Source organism: Lycorma delicatula, chromosome 1 (assembly GCF_047948215.1).
Source record: "Lycorma delicatula isolate Av1 chromosome 1, ASM4794821v1, whole genome shotgun sequence".
In the NCBI taxonomy this organism is placed as follows: Eukaryota; Metazoa; Arthropoda; class Insecta; order Hemiptera; family Fulgoridae; genus Lycorma; species Lycorma delicatula.
In genome coordinates, this window is record NC_134455.1 from 183,762,003 (window position 1) to 183,780,598 (window position 18,596).

At 31.0% G+C, this 18,596-nt stretch overlaps 1 protein-coding gene across 1 annotated transcript in view; it reads left to right on the forward strand.

Annotated features, from left to right (window-relative positions):
* Window positions 1-939: 939 nt before the first annotated feature.
* The window catches only part of TkR86C (Tachykinin-like receptor at 86C), a 439,993-nt gene continuing 422,336 nt past the window's right edge, over window positions 940-18,596 (forward strand). Inside the window, exon 1 of the mRNA XM_075354794.1 lies at window positions 940-1,121. Within this exon, the coding sequence (XP_075210909.1) occupies window positions 1,070-1,121 (52 nt within the window). The 5' untranslated portion in view covers window positions 940-1,069. The remainder of the gene's footprint in view (window positions 1,122-18,596) is intronic.

An 18,596-nucleotide genomic window follows, 5' to 3' on the forward strand; every position in this document is an offset into this window, starting at 1 on the left:
TCTAAATTGGTTGCAGATTTTTGAGATATAAAAAGATTTAGATAATAAAATAAATATATGGCACATTTCAAGAGATTTAGTGTTTGGAAATCGTTTTAATTGCAATTATAAACGAAAGTTTTTTTATTTGGAGAGGTTTTTGCCATTCTGATTCGAAAAGTTGTTGAATTAAAAAAATCGATCCAAAAATGCTAAGGGTCTTTTGTTTCGAATACTTGAATTCTAATGTATTATAATTCCAGTTAGAGAGACAGGGATGTTCTTATTTTAATGAAGTAAGTATTCATAAAATACATTATTCATTTTTCTTTTCTCCAGCTATAATGAGGTTTCAATTATAATGAAGAGCTATTAATTTTCAGAGTAAGAGAAATGGTTTGCTTGAAATGTATTTGCCGGACTGCATACGCGTAATATTTTTTTACACGTTTACACTCTGTAATAATAATATGTGAAAATCATTCAAGCTCCTATAATGCAATAAATAACAATTGCTTGTTCGCTTAATCGATTAAGAGATGCTACCTAAAGCTGAGTATAGTAGTTAGTGGTGTCTTGTTGTTATGACTACAGCTAATGCTTATGTAGCTAGATACCCTCCCTTTAAATTTTAGAGTTCAGTTCTAATTAAGTTTCGGATGATAAGTAACACTGGGAATTTAGCTTTGGGGTTGACATTATATATAGTTTTTATATAATTTCATTATCCATTAATATTTTCGGTACGTATAACTAAATAAAAAGCTACTTGAATATTACTATAACAATAAATATTTTACATCTTTAACTTTATTTGTTTATATTATTTGTTTCAGGATAAAAAGTAGATATGGGAGAAGAAAATGGGGGCATAGATCGCCTTTACAACTGTACAGTGACTACTCTTCCAGACAAAAATCTATCAACATTAAACAGCAGTGAACTTTTACGTATTTTATCAATAATTTTACAAGATTCTCATAATTTAGAAACAAGAAATTTATTTGTAGATTGTTTATTTGGAAATCAAACGCCACCGTTCCATTTAATTTGGTGGCAAAAAGCTATTTGGATATTACTGTTTGTTCCAATGCTTGTCGTTGCAATTACTGGAAATATTATTGTAATCTGGATTGTTCTAGGTAAGCTAGTTAATTTACTCTATAATTTATAACATACTACTCTTATTATTACTACTATTCCTAGTTTATAGAAACTAATTACTTCTCAAAATAAAATATGTTTATGATACTCCAAGATTTAAGTATAATTAAAAGCATAGGGGGCATACCAAATAATGTACAATTTCAAATTTAACCCATAGGCTTATCTACAAACGCTTGAATAGGGAACATTCCTAGACAAGCCATAAAGAAAGAAATTCCCCGTGATATTTATCCTTGGAAGAAGAAATTGAAAATGGTAAAGGCGTTGAATACTTCAGGTGCACTGGGTTCCAATTTAGAAAGTATTAATTGTAATTTATGACAAAAATTATGTACTTTTATAATGTTATTTTGTCTGAAATATGTAACCGACATTATTAGAGTAGATATGTAGAAGAATTAGAGTAATATACTGCTACAAGAAACGGTTTACGTTAAACATCAATTAAATATCGATTTTCAATGACTAATCTAACGTTTTTTGAACAACAAATTACAAGATATTCTGATAGTGTAAGAGGTATTCGCTTAATGAACACTGATTACCAAGAACTGAACGACCAGTTGTTTCCTAAAATACAAACATTATTCATTACATATTGCTGAATAATGATTACATATTGTTTTGGTTTCTGAGATGTAGAATTTTCATAAATAACTTTTCCCTCCGAAAATATGTAGAATTTATTTCAAATTTCTCATTACATTTATAAAGTTTATGGAGTTTTCGAAATCCTTCTTCAGTGGTACCTACATTGTCGATACCGAAGATGTTGGCAAAGGCAGAGAGAGAGTTCTGGGTGCATCCAGTTTTACGAGATAAACTACTACGAAGTTTTTTTTGTAACACTTTATCCTAAACTATGGGAATACGATCAGAAATTCTTTGACAAATTCCGAATGTGTATGTAGATTCTTGTTATTTAATATGTCGGTTTATTACGTGTTCAATATAGATTGCGACAGTTTTGGCTGTCTGGTTGTCTAGATTGCTTGTTGTTAACACTTTTTTTAAAAAAACCGTTAATTTGATATAATTTTATTACTGTGTACGTACAAATATGTTTGAAGTACTTGATAGAAACGTTGGATAGCCTTGATTATACTTATTATTAGGGTTTCGATGAAACTATATGGATGATGAATCGGTGATTGATTGCCGATTGATTGGCCGATGATAAAAATCCTGCGCTGGTTGTAACACTTCTATTATTTGTATTTTCGTTCTGATTCGGTCATGATCAGGTTCGTTTTTTTGTTCTTTATACAATGACATAAAAACCATTTATCATCATCCTGGTTATTATTTTCTTTTTCATGTTTTTCCCTCGTTAACACACTCCTCGCCAAAAGATCTGAGAATCGTTTATTCACGGGGTTCATTTTTAATTCTTATTTTGTAATACTAAAAAATTGTCTGAGCAGGATATTTTTCATTAAATTTTCGAGATCGGTTGCGTCGGTTTCGGCTTTCTGGTTGACTAGATTGCTTGTTATTAAACAGTTTTTTAAAAAAAGGTTAACGTTTAAAGTTTAAAGTAGTAATAAGTATTTCCTGCACTAGCTGCACATCCTCATGATTTTTTTTTGTTTCTTTAACTCCCTTCCAAAATTACTCGAACACTTTTCCACTTCTTTTTTAATTGAGAATCTAGTAATAATATATGCAGTCAGAAAACAACTATGCAATTTTGTTTTTGTAATTCAATTTTGTTCTGTTGATGTATAATTAATAAATCAGTTATTTGGCTACATGATGTTCATTTGGTCATCTTCAATATAATTACCGGACTGGCAAGTCTACAGTCACTAAATAGTATGGAACGTTTGTTCAGTAATTTGGAAATGATTGACAAACAATGCCAGAACTTACAAAAGAGAAGAGAAGTGAGAAGAAATTGCAGACGGATTCTACAAATATGTTAATTTTCCGAATTGCATTGGCCCTGTCGATGGAAATCATATAAGAATATCATACAATTTACCGATACAGTGACTCTCTAAACTTCCACTACAACAAATATTTCTCTATCATACTGTTAGCAGTATGCTAATTATAATTACTTCTTAGTAGGTATTTTAGCATATGGAAGAGCAGCGACTCATTAATTTTTCAAGAATCATTATTGTAAAATTATTAGCTTGTATTATTTAAAAAATTCCTGATCGACTGATATCTAGTGGTGACGCAACAGCTTTGCCGCATGAATATTTAGGGAATGATGACTTCGGAATCTCTGGCAATATCATACGTTGACATGATATAAAAAGAAAACTTCAATTACAAATTAACAAGATCACGTCGCTATTTTGAAACCACATGTCATAACGACAAACAAATGATGAGTATTCTACAGACCATTAAATGTAAACTCATATTTCGCGGAAGAAGTAATTCAAACTTGTGTTTTAGACAATTAAGTCAGAAACGGGATGGTTACAGATTTGGAAATACATTTACGATGCCCTACTACCGAGCGTCACAAAAAACTGATGTACGACGTGGAAGTTTATCTGCAAATCAAGAGAGAGGTAGTATGCAGAATATTTTATTAGAGAATACTGCTACGGCAGGACCAGAAGATATAAATATTAATAATTATAAAATAAAAGCATACGTATAAGTTTTATCATTAATGACAAAAATAATTTTGTGTTACATGAAAATAATTGTGTGTTAAAGATAAGTTTTCCGAACCCAACAGTCACTAAATATTATGAAATTGTCATATATAGCGATTATTGTATTTGTAACTACATGTAGTCAATAAACAGTGCAGGCCTCTCATAAAATAAGATCTGCAAAATGTGTCCCGTTTAAAATACACTTGACAATAACAAAATAACATCAACTATTCAAATTATATACTTGCCGGCAGGCCGTTTTTCAATTTTGTCTATAAAACGTTCGTATCGAACCGTTCGTTGTCAATTTTACAACTAGTATCGACTTGTGTGATGGAAGGATGACAAAACAAAAATGACAAAGCGTGCGTTGAGACAAACAGATAAGTCACACAACAGTGTGTTCTAGAGCGCGCACTAATCGCGCGTTGGTAGCCAAAACCGCAACTCAAGCGTCACAACGCGTGCTCATAAAAAACGCGGTTAGAATGTGTACACAACATGAAAATTGTGTTTACCTTATGAAGGCCCTTCTGCAATCGCGCGTTAGCTAACGCCTTCATGTTGGTACGTGCCCTTAGAGAAGGGTCATCCACCAACAGGTGTATGGTGTGCGCTCATTCATTGGGGTTCCCACCTCAAGAACCAGTTATTGTCAATACTGATAATATTACTAATTAATTAATTAATTAATTATTATTGTTATTATTATTGTTATCATTATCATTATCATTATCATTATTATTATTATTATTATTTTTTTTTTTTTATGTATTTTTACGGGCATCGACTACTAACACCTCGTCACATTTTTAAAAGAAATTAGTATCACCATCAGGATCGTCATATGTAAGGGTGTAAAGGGCCCTTACATTTTAATTAAAAGCACAATCTACACAGAAACATTAATCACCACAACAAGACAAAAACAACACTTATGGTTGTACGGGGTGTAAAGGGCCCCGTTATTAAAATTTGAGATAAGGTTCTCAAAAGACCATAAAATTAAAATACAAGATATCAATACCATTTCTTTCTTTTATGTGTCTCGTTTTTAGTTTGTTTAAGCACCCTCGGGGCGACCAGAACCGCTGTTGAGCAGTATATCAGTCACGCCAGGGTGGCAGTTGACTCCTTATAAATAGACTACAGGCATGCACCACGCCCACCCATAGCCTCACGCCCTCAGTCCATGAGGGTCCCCCATGCCATCATCGGACACACCCCGACTCACTGCTCTTGAATGCAGACGAGCCAGGGTGGCCTAGGCAAGAGAGCTACCTCCCGTCACTATACGTGCCACGCTTCGAGACTCCCATATATAAATGAAACTACTTCTCAGGGACTCTTTATTACAGCTTTAAATTTCTCACTTTTATAGACTTCTAAGAAGTCCACTGGCGTGTAAATAAGCAACTATCTTTTCTTCATTTCCATTATCCAGATCAGCAGTAATGTCATTTCTTAGACGGAACCTCTTTCTTAATAATAATAATTATTAATTAATAATAATAATAATAATAATAATAATAATAATAATAATAATAATAATAATAATAATAATAATAATAATAATAATTATTATTATTATTATTATTATTATTATTGTTTACTAATTTAAAAAATCGTTTACGAAATAAGATTAACTGGATATATTATTTCATTTAAAGAAATAATCCTTATTAACTATTGCTGTGAAATCTAAACTGTCTTATAAAAGTAAAAGACTTAAATGTTGCTTGCTTAACACTCTTGGGATATTAACAGTACAAAGTTAATGTATGAAATTAATTAATGCGAGCGTAATAAAATAATTTAAACTGTGCACTGTCAACAAACAATCAATTTTAACAGTCTATTTTAAAATTTTTAAATAATACACTGATATTATTTATATAAAGAAAGATTTTATATATTAGTAAACTGGTTACTCCTAAGAATATGCTATATGCATCTACGATCTTTATGAAGCGGGTGTGTATCTACTTGGCGAATATTGATCTTTTTAAATCAATTACCGAGAACCACAATAAAGTTAATGCTGGGAACCACCTCCTGGAGATTTGCCCATTGTTAACCAAATTCAAAAGAGTAGTCCTCTCTAGTGTGTTCCCAGTTATTCCGAATGAGATATTAGAGGAAGAACTTAAGCGTTCTGGCATCCGCCTTAGGTCGGCTATTATATTATAGGTCGGCTCCCTGCGTGTTGTCCCAGAACCGAGCTATGAACATGTCCTGAGTTTTTCTCGCCATGTATATGTACACCCTGAAGATCTTATAAAGTTACCAAGCACCATGGACTTAACCTAGTATTCATAGTACTAGATATAACTCTTGGGCGATGCTGTATCCTGCTTCCTCTGTAAACAACCAGGGCATGTAGCGAAAAATTGCAACCTGCAAGAGGAAAACCCTTGCAGCCTAGGAACATCTCAAGGGAGTACAGACCAGATTTCAGAGATTGGTTTTCCTAATCTTTGCTAATCTCCACATGCTCCGAATAAGGCGCAGAAGAGGGCACTGTCCACCAACTCTAGTACATACGATCATCAGGGAGACATTGGAATGCAGTAGGGGCTCTAAACGATCTTCCTAGTCAGAGACCTGTCAGCAAAACAAGATTCAAGAAGCCAAAAAAAGGATGATGGCAGGCTTGACGCGGGCCTAGAACCCCTAGCAGAGATCCTGCAAGCCAAGGATAACCCTTATGTCTTGAATTACGTAGACTTCAGAAGCTTCCTGTAACGCTGCAGGGGTAACTCAGCAGTATAGAGTTATCACGAGATTACACATTTAATACGATAGAAGTGATACGTATGCTTCGGGAAACATACCTGAAACTACCAGAAAGAAGTATTAAAATAGATTCATGCGTGTAATAAATAAATTGGCGCGTCATGTCTCGACTACTGAGTCAATTGAAGCTGCTGAAGCTACGAGCATGTCTGATGAGGATTGTAGTAACAGTACCGCGGCACCGCCGAGTTACCTCTTGACGGTAGCCCGCTCGCTGATATTAGTGTTTAGTCGCCTTTGCGGAGAACTTCTTATATACAGACAAAATTCACCATTTCCGTGATCCAATCCTACAATGGAATATCAAGGTTACTCCACCCCAGAGAGAAAATTTACAGTTTCTAATCAATCGACTCAGTCCTTCCCTGATATGCCTGCAAGAGAGTAATTTTAAGGATAACCACTACGTAGTTCTGAAAGGTTACAATGTCGTTTTCTTAAAAACAGGTTGGATATCTCCTACGCCAGCAGTGGTGTAGCCAACTTCAATAGTAATCAACTAGCCTATAGACAAATTCATCTGCATACTAGCCTTCAAGCTGTAGCTGTGACTTTGACGCTTGCTCCTGGAACATTTAAAGTATGTAATATCTATCTCCCCAGCAGTCTGGATTTCACTGTAGAGGAACAGACGGACGTTGTTAGGCAACTGCCAAAACCATTTCTACTGATGGGTGATTTATTGCTCACAGCATCAGCTGGGGCTGTAATAAGTTGGACGCTAGGGTTAAGTTAGTGGAAAGATTCCTTGAGAAGCCGGATCTTGTTTCTCCGAACCTGGACCCATATACACATCTCAACAGTTCATATGGAACTTTTAGTGCCATTGGTCTAACAATCTGTGATACCTCCTCAGCCCACCGCTACGAATGGGGAGTCTTACATGAACTACACGGCAGTGACCACTTCCCTATTGAAACAGCGATAAAACACTGCAGTGTAACCGATATTTCAAGAATAGCGAACCCTAGGTGGCTACTGCAGCACGCTAACTGGGATAGATTTAAGGAACTGGTTACTGAAAACATTGAAGACTTACATTTGATTGGTGACGGAGCTCAAATAAATTAATACATTAAGGACTTTGCGGATCTTGTGATGCGTACTGCTGAACTCAGTATACCCAAAACATCTGGATTCATTGGTAAGAAACGTATTCCCTGATGAAAAAATGAATGTTAACAATGAAATTAGCGATTAAGGCGTCAAAGAATGCTTTTAACAGATACAAACGGTATCGGAATGAGGCAGCCTTTGTCAAATATAAAAAACGACGCTCGAAGGCTAGAAGGACATATAAAAATAGTAAACGTCTAGCGTAGTGCAATTTCTTTGCCTCGTTTAATAGACACACTCCTATGAGTGAGGTAAGGAACAATATCAAAAATCAAGGGAACGTATAAGACCAATCATGTACATGATCTGGTTAAGAATAGTTGCGTAATTCACAACCCTTACGATATTGCGAATATTCTGGGTGACAGTTTTTCACGGAACTCGAGCGACTAAAAACTTGATAAAAATTTTCTGAGGATTAAAAATAGCCCTGAATTCAGTTTAGAGGACATACTTCGACGGGATAACATCAACCGGGATCTGAACGCCTCTCTCACCATGAGTGAATTACGAGATGTACTTGCACGTCTAAAGTCTTCTAGCTCTGGGCCTGATAGAGTACTGTATGCCTTCATACGGAAACTTTCTAATGAGGGTCTTCAACATCTTTTACACCTGTTTAACATTATCTTGGAGGAAAGATTGTTTCTGGACGTCTGGAGGGAGGCTGTAGTCATCCCTGTGGTTAAGACTAATCGTGACATCAATTCAGCAAAGAACTACCAACCGATTACTCTAACGTTCACACTTTGCAAGATGATGGAGAAGATGATAAATAATAGACTGAAATGGCATCTGGAGAGAATCCAATTCCTCTCCCAGTACCAATACGGATTCGGAGAAAAGAGATCCTACCATGGACAACGTAGTATCTGTACAGACAGATGTGTGCGAGGCATTCGCCTCCAAGGAACATCTCCTTGCAGTGACCTTATACATTGAAAAGGCTTATGAAATGGCTTGGAAGGAGAGGATAATTGCTACCTCGTTACAGAACGATGTTAACGGATAGAAAATTAGCTGTATGCAATATATTCATATTGCATACAGCTAATTTTCTGAGTAAATGGACAATACGTGTTTGAGCAAATGGAGTACTTTCAAAGACCTTCAAAATTGAAAACGGTGTCCCACAGAGATCTTTCCTAATTGTACTGATCTTCTTGGTTGCTATCAATGGGGTGGCTGATGTTATCACTCTGCCAGTTAAGAAATCTATATAAATACAAATTAAATTTAGTTTGTTTGTCCCGTTAGGCGTTCCTATACTATTCATCTGATTGCGATGAAACTTTGCACGCCCGCGAAGGTTTCTGAATTACTTTGGACCCGCTAAGTGGCGCTGGAGTCCAGATATTACGAAAACATGTATTTATGGTCTGATTTGGCTCATACTCAAAATATATATAGTTACATGAAAATAAATATTTTTGCAATAAAATGACTCGCTAGGTGCCGCTGGGGGTTGAGATATTTAGAAAAATTCTAAAATAGTATTTATAGACCGATTTGGCTCATATCAGAATATATATTATTTACGTGGAAAGGAAAATTTTTACATAAAACTATACCCGCTAGTTGGCCCGGGTGTCGAGATATTTGTGAAACAAACAAATATACAAACACACTTTCTTCTTCTATATATATAGATATATATAAAAGGCAATGTTCGTATGAGTGTCCGCTACAGACTAAAAAACTACTGGACCGATCTACGCGCGGGTTTTTGAAAAGTGGTCCGCGTTGTCCGGAGAAGGTTTATAGCTAATGAAATTCTCGATCTGACCAGTAGAGAGAAAGTTAGGTGTATTTTGAACTGACTACTATTCATAGTGATTAGTTTGAATTAAATCCGATAGGCAGTGCTTTTTTGCAATTGGATTTATTTACTTTCTGACTTTTATAAAGTGAAAGGTTAAATTTGTGAAGTTCCGTAATGTTCAGTTTTCTATTGTTTAACAAACTTTAAACTGTGTTCATTTAATCTATATATATATATATATATATATACTCAAATCTAGCATTAGTGAAGCACATTGCGAAGTCTGCTAGTTAAAAAATAAATAAATAAGATCACATGAGTAAGTATAATTTGGATTTAGGATTTAATTTTTTTTTAAAGGTGTATTATATTAAAATAATTAAAAAAATGATTGTATCTTTTAATTTAAAAATAAACGTTTTTCCAAAAATTTGATTATTTTAAGATAAAAAAGAAATTATTAAAACTTATCGTAACAGTTTTTTATTTGTTTTATTTTATAAAGGAAATGGAAAAATGTGTATATAAAGAAATAATAAACATTTAAAATTTTGACTTTTCAGCGATTTACATTCGTTTTCACCTTACTAAATCCATTTAAAAAAATAAAAAAACTGAAAGAGAGTGTGTATGTGTGTGTGTGTGTGTGTGTGTGTGTGTGTGTGTGTGTGTGTCTGTGTGTGTGTGCGCGCGTGCGCGAGCGCGAGTATGATACTTGGATCAGACGGTATAAAAATCATATTCAAATAGCTCCACAGATAGAATGTAAAACTAATACACCTAATACACATAACCCAAACTAATACACATAGTACGAATAAAATCTAATAAAGCAGGCATAATAAAATTATAATGAAAAATAATACTGCATTACCCTGTTTTTTTTTTTAAGTTGCTTTCATAAATAAAAATCCAACTGTTTATTAAAGTTAATACTTACATAATCCCATTCTTTTTGATGCAGTAGATTTAAAAGCGTAGACTGAAGTTTACATTATTTTAACCCTAAAAAAGGATAGAAATACTCTCTTAGCTAAAGAATATAAATTTTTGTATGAGATCAAGCCAAAAAGAAATTACAGTAACAAGAGAAAAGTTTACTAGGTTAAAAATATCACATAGCCTTCTCCTTAATAGTTAGAACATAAAAAAAAATTGTTATAAATTAACGATATGTATAGATATTTATTAAAAATAATGCTACCATGTATATAATATTTTGTGCTAACTATGATACAGCTTATCCAATTTCCCACTAAATGTGAAAAACGCAATTTCATAGAATAATGAAAACATCTTAATTTAAATATTCTTTCACTTTCTACTTAAAACAAATCCTATCTTCCAATTTATACACAAAATTCTGAAATAACATCCAAGATCGATTTAAATAATAATTTTACTGCTGTATTCACTGAACTTTCAGGAAGATTTCGAATAAAATTCATTCGTTTAACTCTATTTTTAGGGTTTTTAGAATAATAAGCATTCAGCAGAAAATTGTAATCATTTACAGTTCATTTTATTTTTTTAATATTTATATTCTCCCATATTACATAAAAAGATTAAACAATTATAGTAAATACTTTGATTAAAATTTTTCTTGTAACTTTTTTCTTTCTTAAGTATCCCAAAAACGTATACGTTTTTGCGATTCTAAATTAAAACAAAAAAAAAAAAAATCAAACCGTATTTAAGTGAAAAGAATTACACAACGTTTATAGTTAAGTTTATAGGCCAACCCACCGGGTTGGTTTAGTGGTGAACTCGTCATCGCAGAAGAGCTGATTTCGAAGTCGGAAGTTCTAAGATTCAGATCCTGTTAATTTTATACGGATTTGAATATTAGATCGTGGATACCGGTGTTCTTTGGTGGTTGGGTTTCAATTAACTACACATCTCAGGAATGGTTGATCTGAGACTGTACAAGACTACAACACTTCGTTTACATTCATACATATTATTCTCAATCATCCTCTGAAGTAAATACCTTTCAGTGGTTCCGGAGGCTAAACAGCAAATAGAGAGACAGTTAAATTTATAGTGTAATTTTTTGTGTCGCTAATTAAACTAAGTTCTGCAAGAGATTATTCTCACTAATTAAAATTAAATATAAGTCTAAGTTTTATTTTGGTAATTCATTTAAAAAATTCGAACATCTATTTTTCAGATACCAGAAAGTTAAAAGAAAATCTTATTTTTTGACCTTTTTAGAAGGTAAAATCGTAAATTTTCGTAATTAAAAAAAAAAAAAAATAATAATATATACACATAATAATAATAATAATAATAATAATAATAATAATAATAATAATAATAATAATAATAATAATAATAATAATATATATATAAATAAGATTACAATATATATACTTAGAATAGAATCCTTTTAAGAAAGATATTTAATTTTATTATTCAATGAAACAAAAACGTCCGTTAGATAACTCAGAAAAAAATTAATAATTAGTTGAACGTGTATTATTGTATTTTTTTATCAATTTTTATGAAATTATATTTTGGGTAACTGGTTAAACCGCCTTAAATTATATAAATCACTATATGATTCTCATAACTGAAATTTAGAAATACGCATAAAAAATGATTTATGGTATATGGTTATCGAAATGAATTTTAGAACTATAAATATATCAAATGCCGTATATAAAATATATTTTTAAAATATAAGAAAGAAAAAGAAATATAAATATATGAATAAATAAATAATGCCTATCAAACGCTACAATATAAGTATTCCTAACTGCAATACTTTCTAACAAGTTATTTTTAAATATTTAAAGTTATAAAAATAATTGTTTAACAAAAATTGCAGAGTATCGTATTAGATAATCACAGTGGAAAGTCTAACGTTAATTTAAAACTGATAAAACCTTCGTCATTAAATTTGCCACACGGATTTCCCACTTCGACTTAATTCACACGTCTTCCTTTTTTTAAGCTGAGTTGTATTTAAGAAGAAAATTATTTCTGAGATTCAGAAATAAAATATATATATATATATATTTTCATAGAAACGTTATTGACATTTCAAACGAGGGTCGTTTTCCTATCTAGCAAGAAGTTCATTCTTTATTTAATTTACTTTTATATTTTACATTATTTACTCTGGGAACGTATTTTGTGTGTTTTTCGAATAAACGAAAATTAAGTTTCCAGAATCTTGTAACAAAGTAAATCAAACTGAACAAAATTTCTAAAAGATGATCTTCTTCTTTGTTGTGTTGAATTTAAAATATAACCTTCCCTTTAATTACAGGAGTAATTGAGTGCAAGAGTAATTAAATAACTAAACAGGATTACAAAATAAACCATAAAAAACGTGAATCTTTTATTATTTTTAAAAATTATTATTAAATTTAAAACCTTAATTTGTTATTTTTTTTATTACTTATTTTCTTAGGTAAATAAAATATTTATAAAAGCTCTGGATAGATTCTCTTAAATTGATAAAATACAGAAATTGATACAAATTTAAATCATAATTCTATCTTTTAGAAATCATAAAATACAAAAAAACACTCTCAAATAATAGTGATTTTGGCTAATTGAACAAGACTGATTAGTTTATCAATTAAAATATAATTATTTAAAGCAGGGTTTAAATAAACACGACAAAGTATTATCCAGAAAAAAATAAAGACAAATAAGATAAATTAGGTCATTAAAATGCATTAAAACAATATCATGTTAATATTATTATAAATTTAAAAAAACATACAAATTAATTCAACTTCATACAGAAAATACATCAGTCAGTGTTCGATAGTACATTTTACACAAAAATAAACAAATGAAATCTGTATAAAAAATTAATTAAAACCAAGAAGCTATTGGGAAAACGTTTCAATACAGATTTACAACTGCTTTTAGTAAAACGTTACTGCTAATTAATGCATAAAAATTTGTTTTTTTAATTTACGTTATTTTTAATAAAACTGTACCATAGAATTTTATCATTTAGGTAACAGGATACACATTGATTTCATTTTAAATAAATTGCTTGAAAGAGAGTTCAGTTAGTTAATAATTTTATAAAAACAACAGCAGTAAAGGTATAATTAAGTCCCTTTCTGGTAGGAAAAATGACAATGTTTGAATAACACGAAAGTAGTCTTATTCAATTTCAAAAAATATGAGTAAATAAAACGGTAAGAAATTGTTGTAGAAATTAATTTACTTAAAACCGATGTAACCTAGGTTATTTAATTTAATTTACAATAATTTAAATGTTTAATTAATTTTAAGAGTATACTTTCAACAATTATGTATTATATACTATAATAATTATGTATTAAATACATTCATTTATTTCTTTATAAATGTACTAGAACATTTCAATAGGATTCATGTAAATGAACTTATAAACTGTGATATCTATTCTCTAGCTGAATCTCTTTGAAAAAGTTATTCGTAATAAATTTACAGCATTATGAACTCTAATAGACGATTCTCTCTCTACCTTAGTCGGATATGTAGCAAAAAAACCTTAGTCATTGCGTCTATGAATTTTGTTTAGAATACAATTTCAGCCTTGGTAAACGTACCTTTATGAACATTGGAATTTTTTTTAAGAAAAATGTATTAACTGCAATTGAAAACCAACAGCGGAACAACATAGAATAAAAAAATAATCGGTTTAAACTTGTCAACAGGTAATATATGCTCCTCTGAGTTATATACTAAACTCTCTACAAATTTATTTGAAACTTTTTTGTGTTTATTACCATTTAACAAAGTTATATTACACTAAACATAAAATTGTGTATTTTTGACCTCCCAATCTTTTGTCTTTTACCCCAGATTTTTCCGAAAACTACTAGTATTAAAGTTTTGAGACCTATTTTATTCAATGTTTCAGGTCAGATTACATAGAAAACTACTAAATTTACCCCTTAATTTGTGTTAAAAAATTATTTTCTGGGTTAATTTTACCCAAAATTTCACTTTTGTATTCACCTGTTTAACTTTGTATGATCCTCCTTAATTATAACAATTTCACTAAAAAGTTACCTCACACTTTCCGTTATTAAAAATGCTACCAGTTAATATTACAAGTTCTTAAAATGTTAATCTATTTTTATTAACTTTTTATTGATGTAATTACTGAAAATATTCAAAATATGAATATTTTAATGTGCTTTTTGTTATGTGGTGGTCATGTTATTTTCTTTCGAATATATCTGCGGAGGGTAACGAATAAAACTTCAGTGTTGTCGTCATTAATTGTTTTCGGGGATGATTTATATATTCTTTCTGCTTTTTCTGTTGATCTAATTTGTTATTCAAAATTGTTAATAGAAATAATATTACTGTAAAGGTATAATTATTACAGATCTTTGTAAATTATATTCATTGCACTTTAATATTACGGTTCGGATATGATTTAGACACGAAAACTAACACTTAAAATTGTGTTAAGAAATAAACTCAAGTCCTTTTAATTAGAATACGGTAATATTCTAAATTAATAATGATGACTAGATAAGTAGATGATGACATAAAAAATCCGGAAATAAATTTTTTTAAATATGAACAGAAAAAAATTGAAAAATGAAATTGTTAAACATTGTTTAAAAAATAAAGGAAAAAAACAATAAACAAAATTATTAAAATTAAAATATTCAATAAAATTAATTTCAAATAAATTTAAAAAAAAAACATTCGATTATTTTTTTAAATTTGGAAAATTTCTCATCAGGGAAAGGGAATTAAGTTATTTTATTGTTTTTATTGTTAAAAAAAATACTTTTTGAGCATTACAATTTTTTTCTTTTTTAGGGCTCCAATACTAAAGGTGAAGCATTCGGCTAAAATTAATTTTTAAGAAAGTAATCCCGAATGGGTAATAATAAATTTAAAAAATAATGTTTTAATATTTTTTGAAAAAATAAAAATACTGCCATAATTCTAAATAAAGTTGTAATTTTAAAAAAGGGGTGAAAATTTTGGCTAATTTTTTTTAGGAAATACGAAAGAGTAATGGAGTAGTATAGAAACCCGAGGTTCACATGCCATTTCTTTCTATGAAAGTAATCATTCTTTGGCGGTTGAACCTCAGGTCATGTTTTCCAGGATGAACTTGTGTTTCCAGTTAAATTTTCACGCTGAAAGAGTGAATTTACTGTAAAATACATAGTAAAGTATGGTTTTGAGATGCCTTCAAAATTACAACAAAGTATCAACAATCAAATTGCACTTGAACCTCGTGTCTCTTTTCACGGGTTTATTCGAGTACATTAAAGAACGGCTACTTTCAATGATGAATGTGTGTTTACGTTAAATTTGCATGCTGAAACAGTTGATTTACTGAAAATTCATAGTAAAACATATGTTATAACTGCAAACAGCATGATTAATTTATGATGATGATGTAGGTCATCATTACTTTCACCGATATGGGTGTTATAACATTGATCATTATTTAATGTATACAAGGATCATTATTTACGGTTCAAACATCAAAATCATTGTTGTTTTTTATAATCTAACAGCTACTCAGTTAACGCTGAAAATTTATAATGATGTTCAATCAGTCATCATTACTTTCAGAAAAAGCGGGTGTTATGGATTTAAAATATTTTGTAGTTGTGATAGCTAATTATTGACAGCTGATGTTATTTTTTTAATATTTTAATACGAAACAGAATTTCACAGATATATCTTTCATTAAATAAAAAAAAGGGCGTATCTCGAAAACGTCCTAGGCCATTTTTAACGCGATTTTGAAAGGCGTAATTGAAAGTATACTTTGCGATCACCCGGAACTATAGGTCCTAGTCCCATGCTTCTAGGTCTAACCGTTCTCGAGATACTAACGCGAGCGAAATTCGTATATGTCAATTCACCTCAAACCCACTTTTCACAATTAATTTTTTAATAAATCTACTCCTTCAACTTGTAAATTTTAGAAAAACTATGATGAGGTTCTGTATCAATCAGGCATCATTACTTTCAGCGAAAACGGAGTGCAATCATCTGATTCTTTATTGTGTATGTTCCTTTAGATTTGTGAGACTAAAATAATTTCATATAAAGCCGCAAAATACAGTAAATTTATCGATCAAACAGCTTTTACTTCACAATTCATAATTTGTTATAAATGTATTTTATAGTATTAACATACTATAGTGTCTATGACGTCAGGGGATTCCCTATAGCAGCAGTTAATCATTCATAATCAGTTGTTTTTTTTTATATATTGGTTTAGATAGATATTACAATAGCATTGATCTTTAATTTCTACTTAATGTAAATTAGTCTTTCTACGCATGCGCAGTAGCATATTAATCGATGTATCTTACGAACAAATAAAAGATAACTATTCATATGGTATTTTCACTGATTTTAAGCTAATTATCAATACAAATACGGATTTCTTTAACACTACAAAATTATGTCAGAATACTGAGAAAGCGTTTAAAGCATGGTATTGTAATAAAGAAAAGAATACAAAGAATTAATTGAATTTTACAATAATAAAGCGTCACGAGAATCTGCGCGTCGGCTTTTTATGAGGTTAAAGGTTATAATAAAGACTTGTTACTTGCTGGGATTTGATCACCACAGCTAACGCAGGAAGCTGGAAACTGTGGTTTCTTAGAACAGACTATGGTGGCATGATCAGCACCACATTTTACACAACGGTGCGAACGATTACATAGATTTTTGGTATGCCCAATGTGTTGGCAACGTTTGCTTTGGATCACTTCTTTTTTAAATATAAAGCTTCAAAGCTTACAACTGTATAGTTGAGAGATTTCACATCAAAAATTTCTTTATTATTATTTTTGTGTTCCCAATCTACGAAATAAAGGGACAGTGGTTTCTTCATTTGACGATGTAGAACGTTAGTAACGTTTCTAACCTTGTGGCCTAACCTCGTCAATTCATCAATGATTACTAATTTATCTTCCGAGTGATGCTTGCCTCGCATGACCACTCTAAACAGTCTTTCATGTTTAAGTTTATATATATAGCGACTGATATTGTTTTCAAGCATTTTTGACCTAATAATATTACATGTTTCACAATTAACTGGCAGAACGTTTACCGTGTGGCCCGATTTCATTGTTGTTAATTTATATTTAATAACATTACAATTAGGAAATAATTGTGACAGAAAATTTTTCAATTTAGTTATTACATTAACATTTGTTACAAAAATAGCGTCGGTCTTCAATGTTTTTGCATGAAAACCTTCGTTGTCAACAATTTTTTAAGAAGGCAAAATTTATTTGATGTAGGAACAATAAAAGTAGATGGACCAGCTAATTGCACGCAAATATTATGTTCAGAATAATTTGTGCGTTGGCGTTTTTTTGCCATTGGAATTTCATCGTTCTGCCAACTAACAATTTCGTTTTGTATGCGCAATACTGGTATTGCTTGGCAAGGAGGGGTGCCTCACAAAAATCCGTAATATCACTTTCACTCTCTGCTCCTGAAAAGGTACTCAAGTTATCGATAATTTCGTCTCTAATTAACTTACGCCGCGCCGATTTCCGAGGCTCCCTGTCAGAGCACTTAAGAAGCCGACCTATTCTATTACCTAATAGGCTACGGTTTACATGAGATAGAAGATTATTGTTAACATGCCGTGATTTATCGTTGCTAGCAGTAACACCTTGTAGCTGGACCATAGCAACGTTCTATAGAAGGTTATTTCGTTTATTTAAAAACGACACCGAGTAAAAATATTCCTTCTTGAGACAATACTAAGATAATACACTATAGATAATATAGCCTACAATGTAATACTTGGTTATATTTGGTATAAGATAAATTTTTACTAGAACTCACTAGTCACGTCTGTCTTAAAAAAAAGCTAAGTAATTAGTGAAATAAAATGTTATGGACACATAGAAATGTGTATATGTAATTTAATAGGCATTATTACAAGTGTGTGTATGTAATAAATTTGGTGAAACATCTGATTATTTAATATTAACTGAAAATTATTATTTAAAATCGAATTATTTTTTAATTTCGGGCATACATGACCGATCTTTAATAAATTGCAAAAAAAATCTTATTTTTTAGTTCATTACTCCTCTGATATTGTCGGACAATATTCTTCCTAAGTTGGAGGTGATCGTCATTTCGTTTATCTGTTTTTTGCTGCCAATCATTAAATC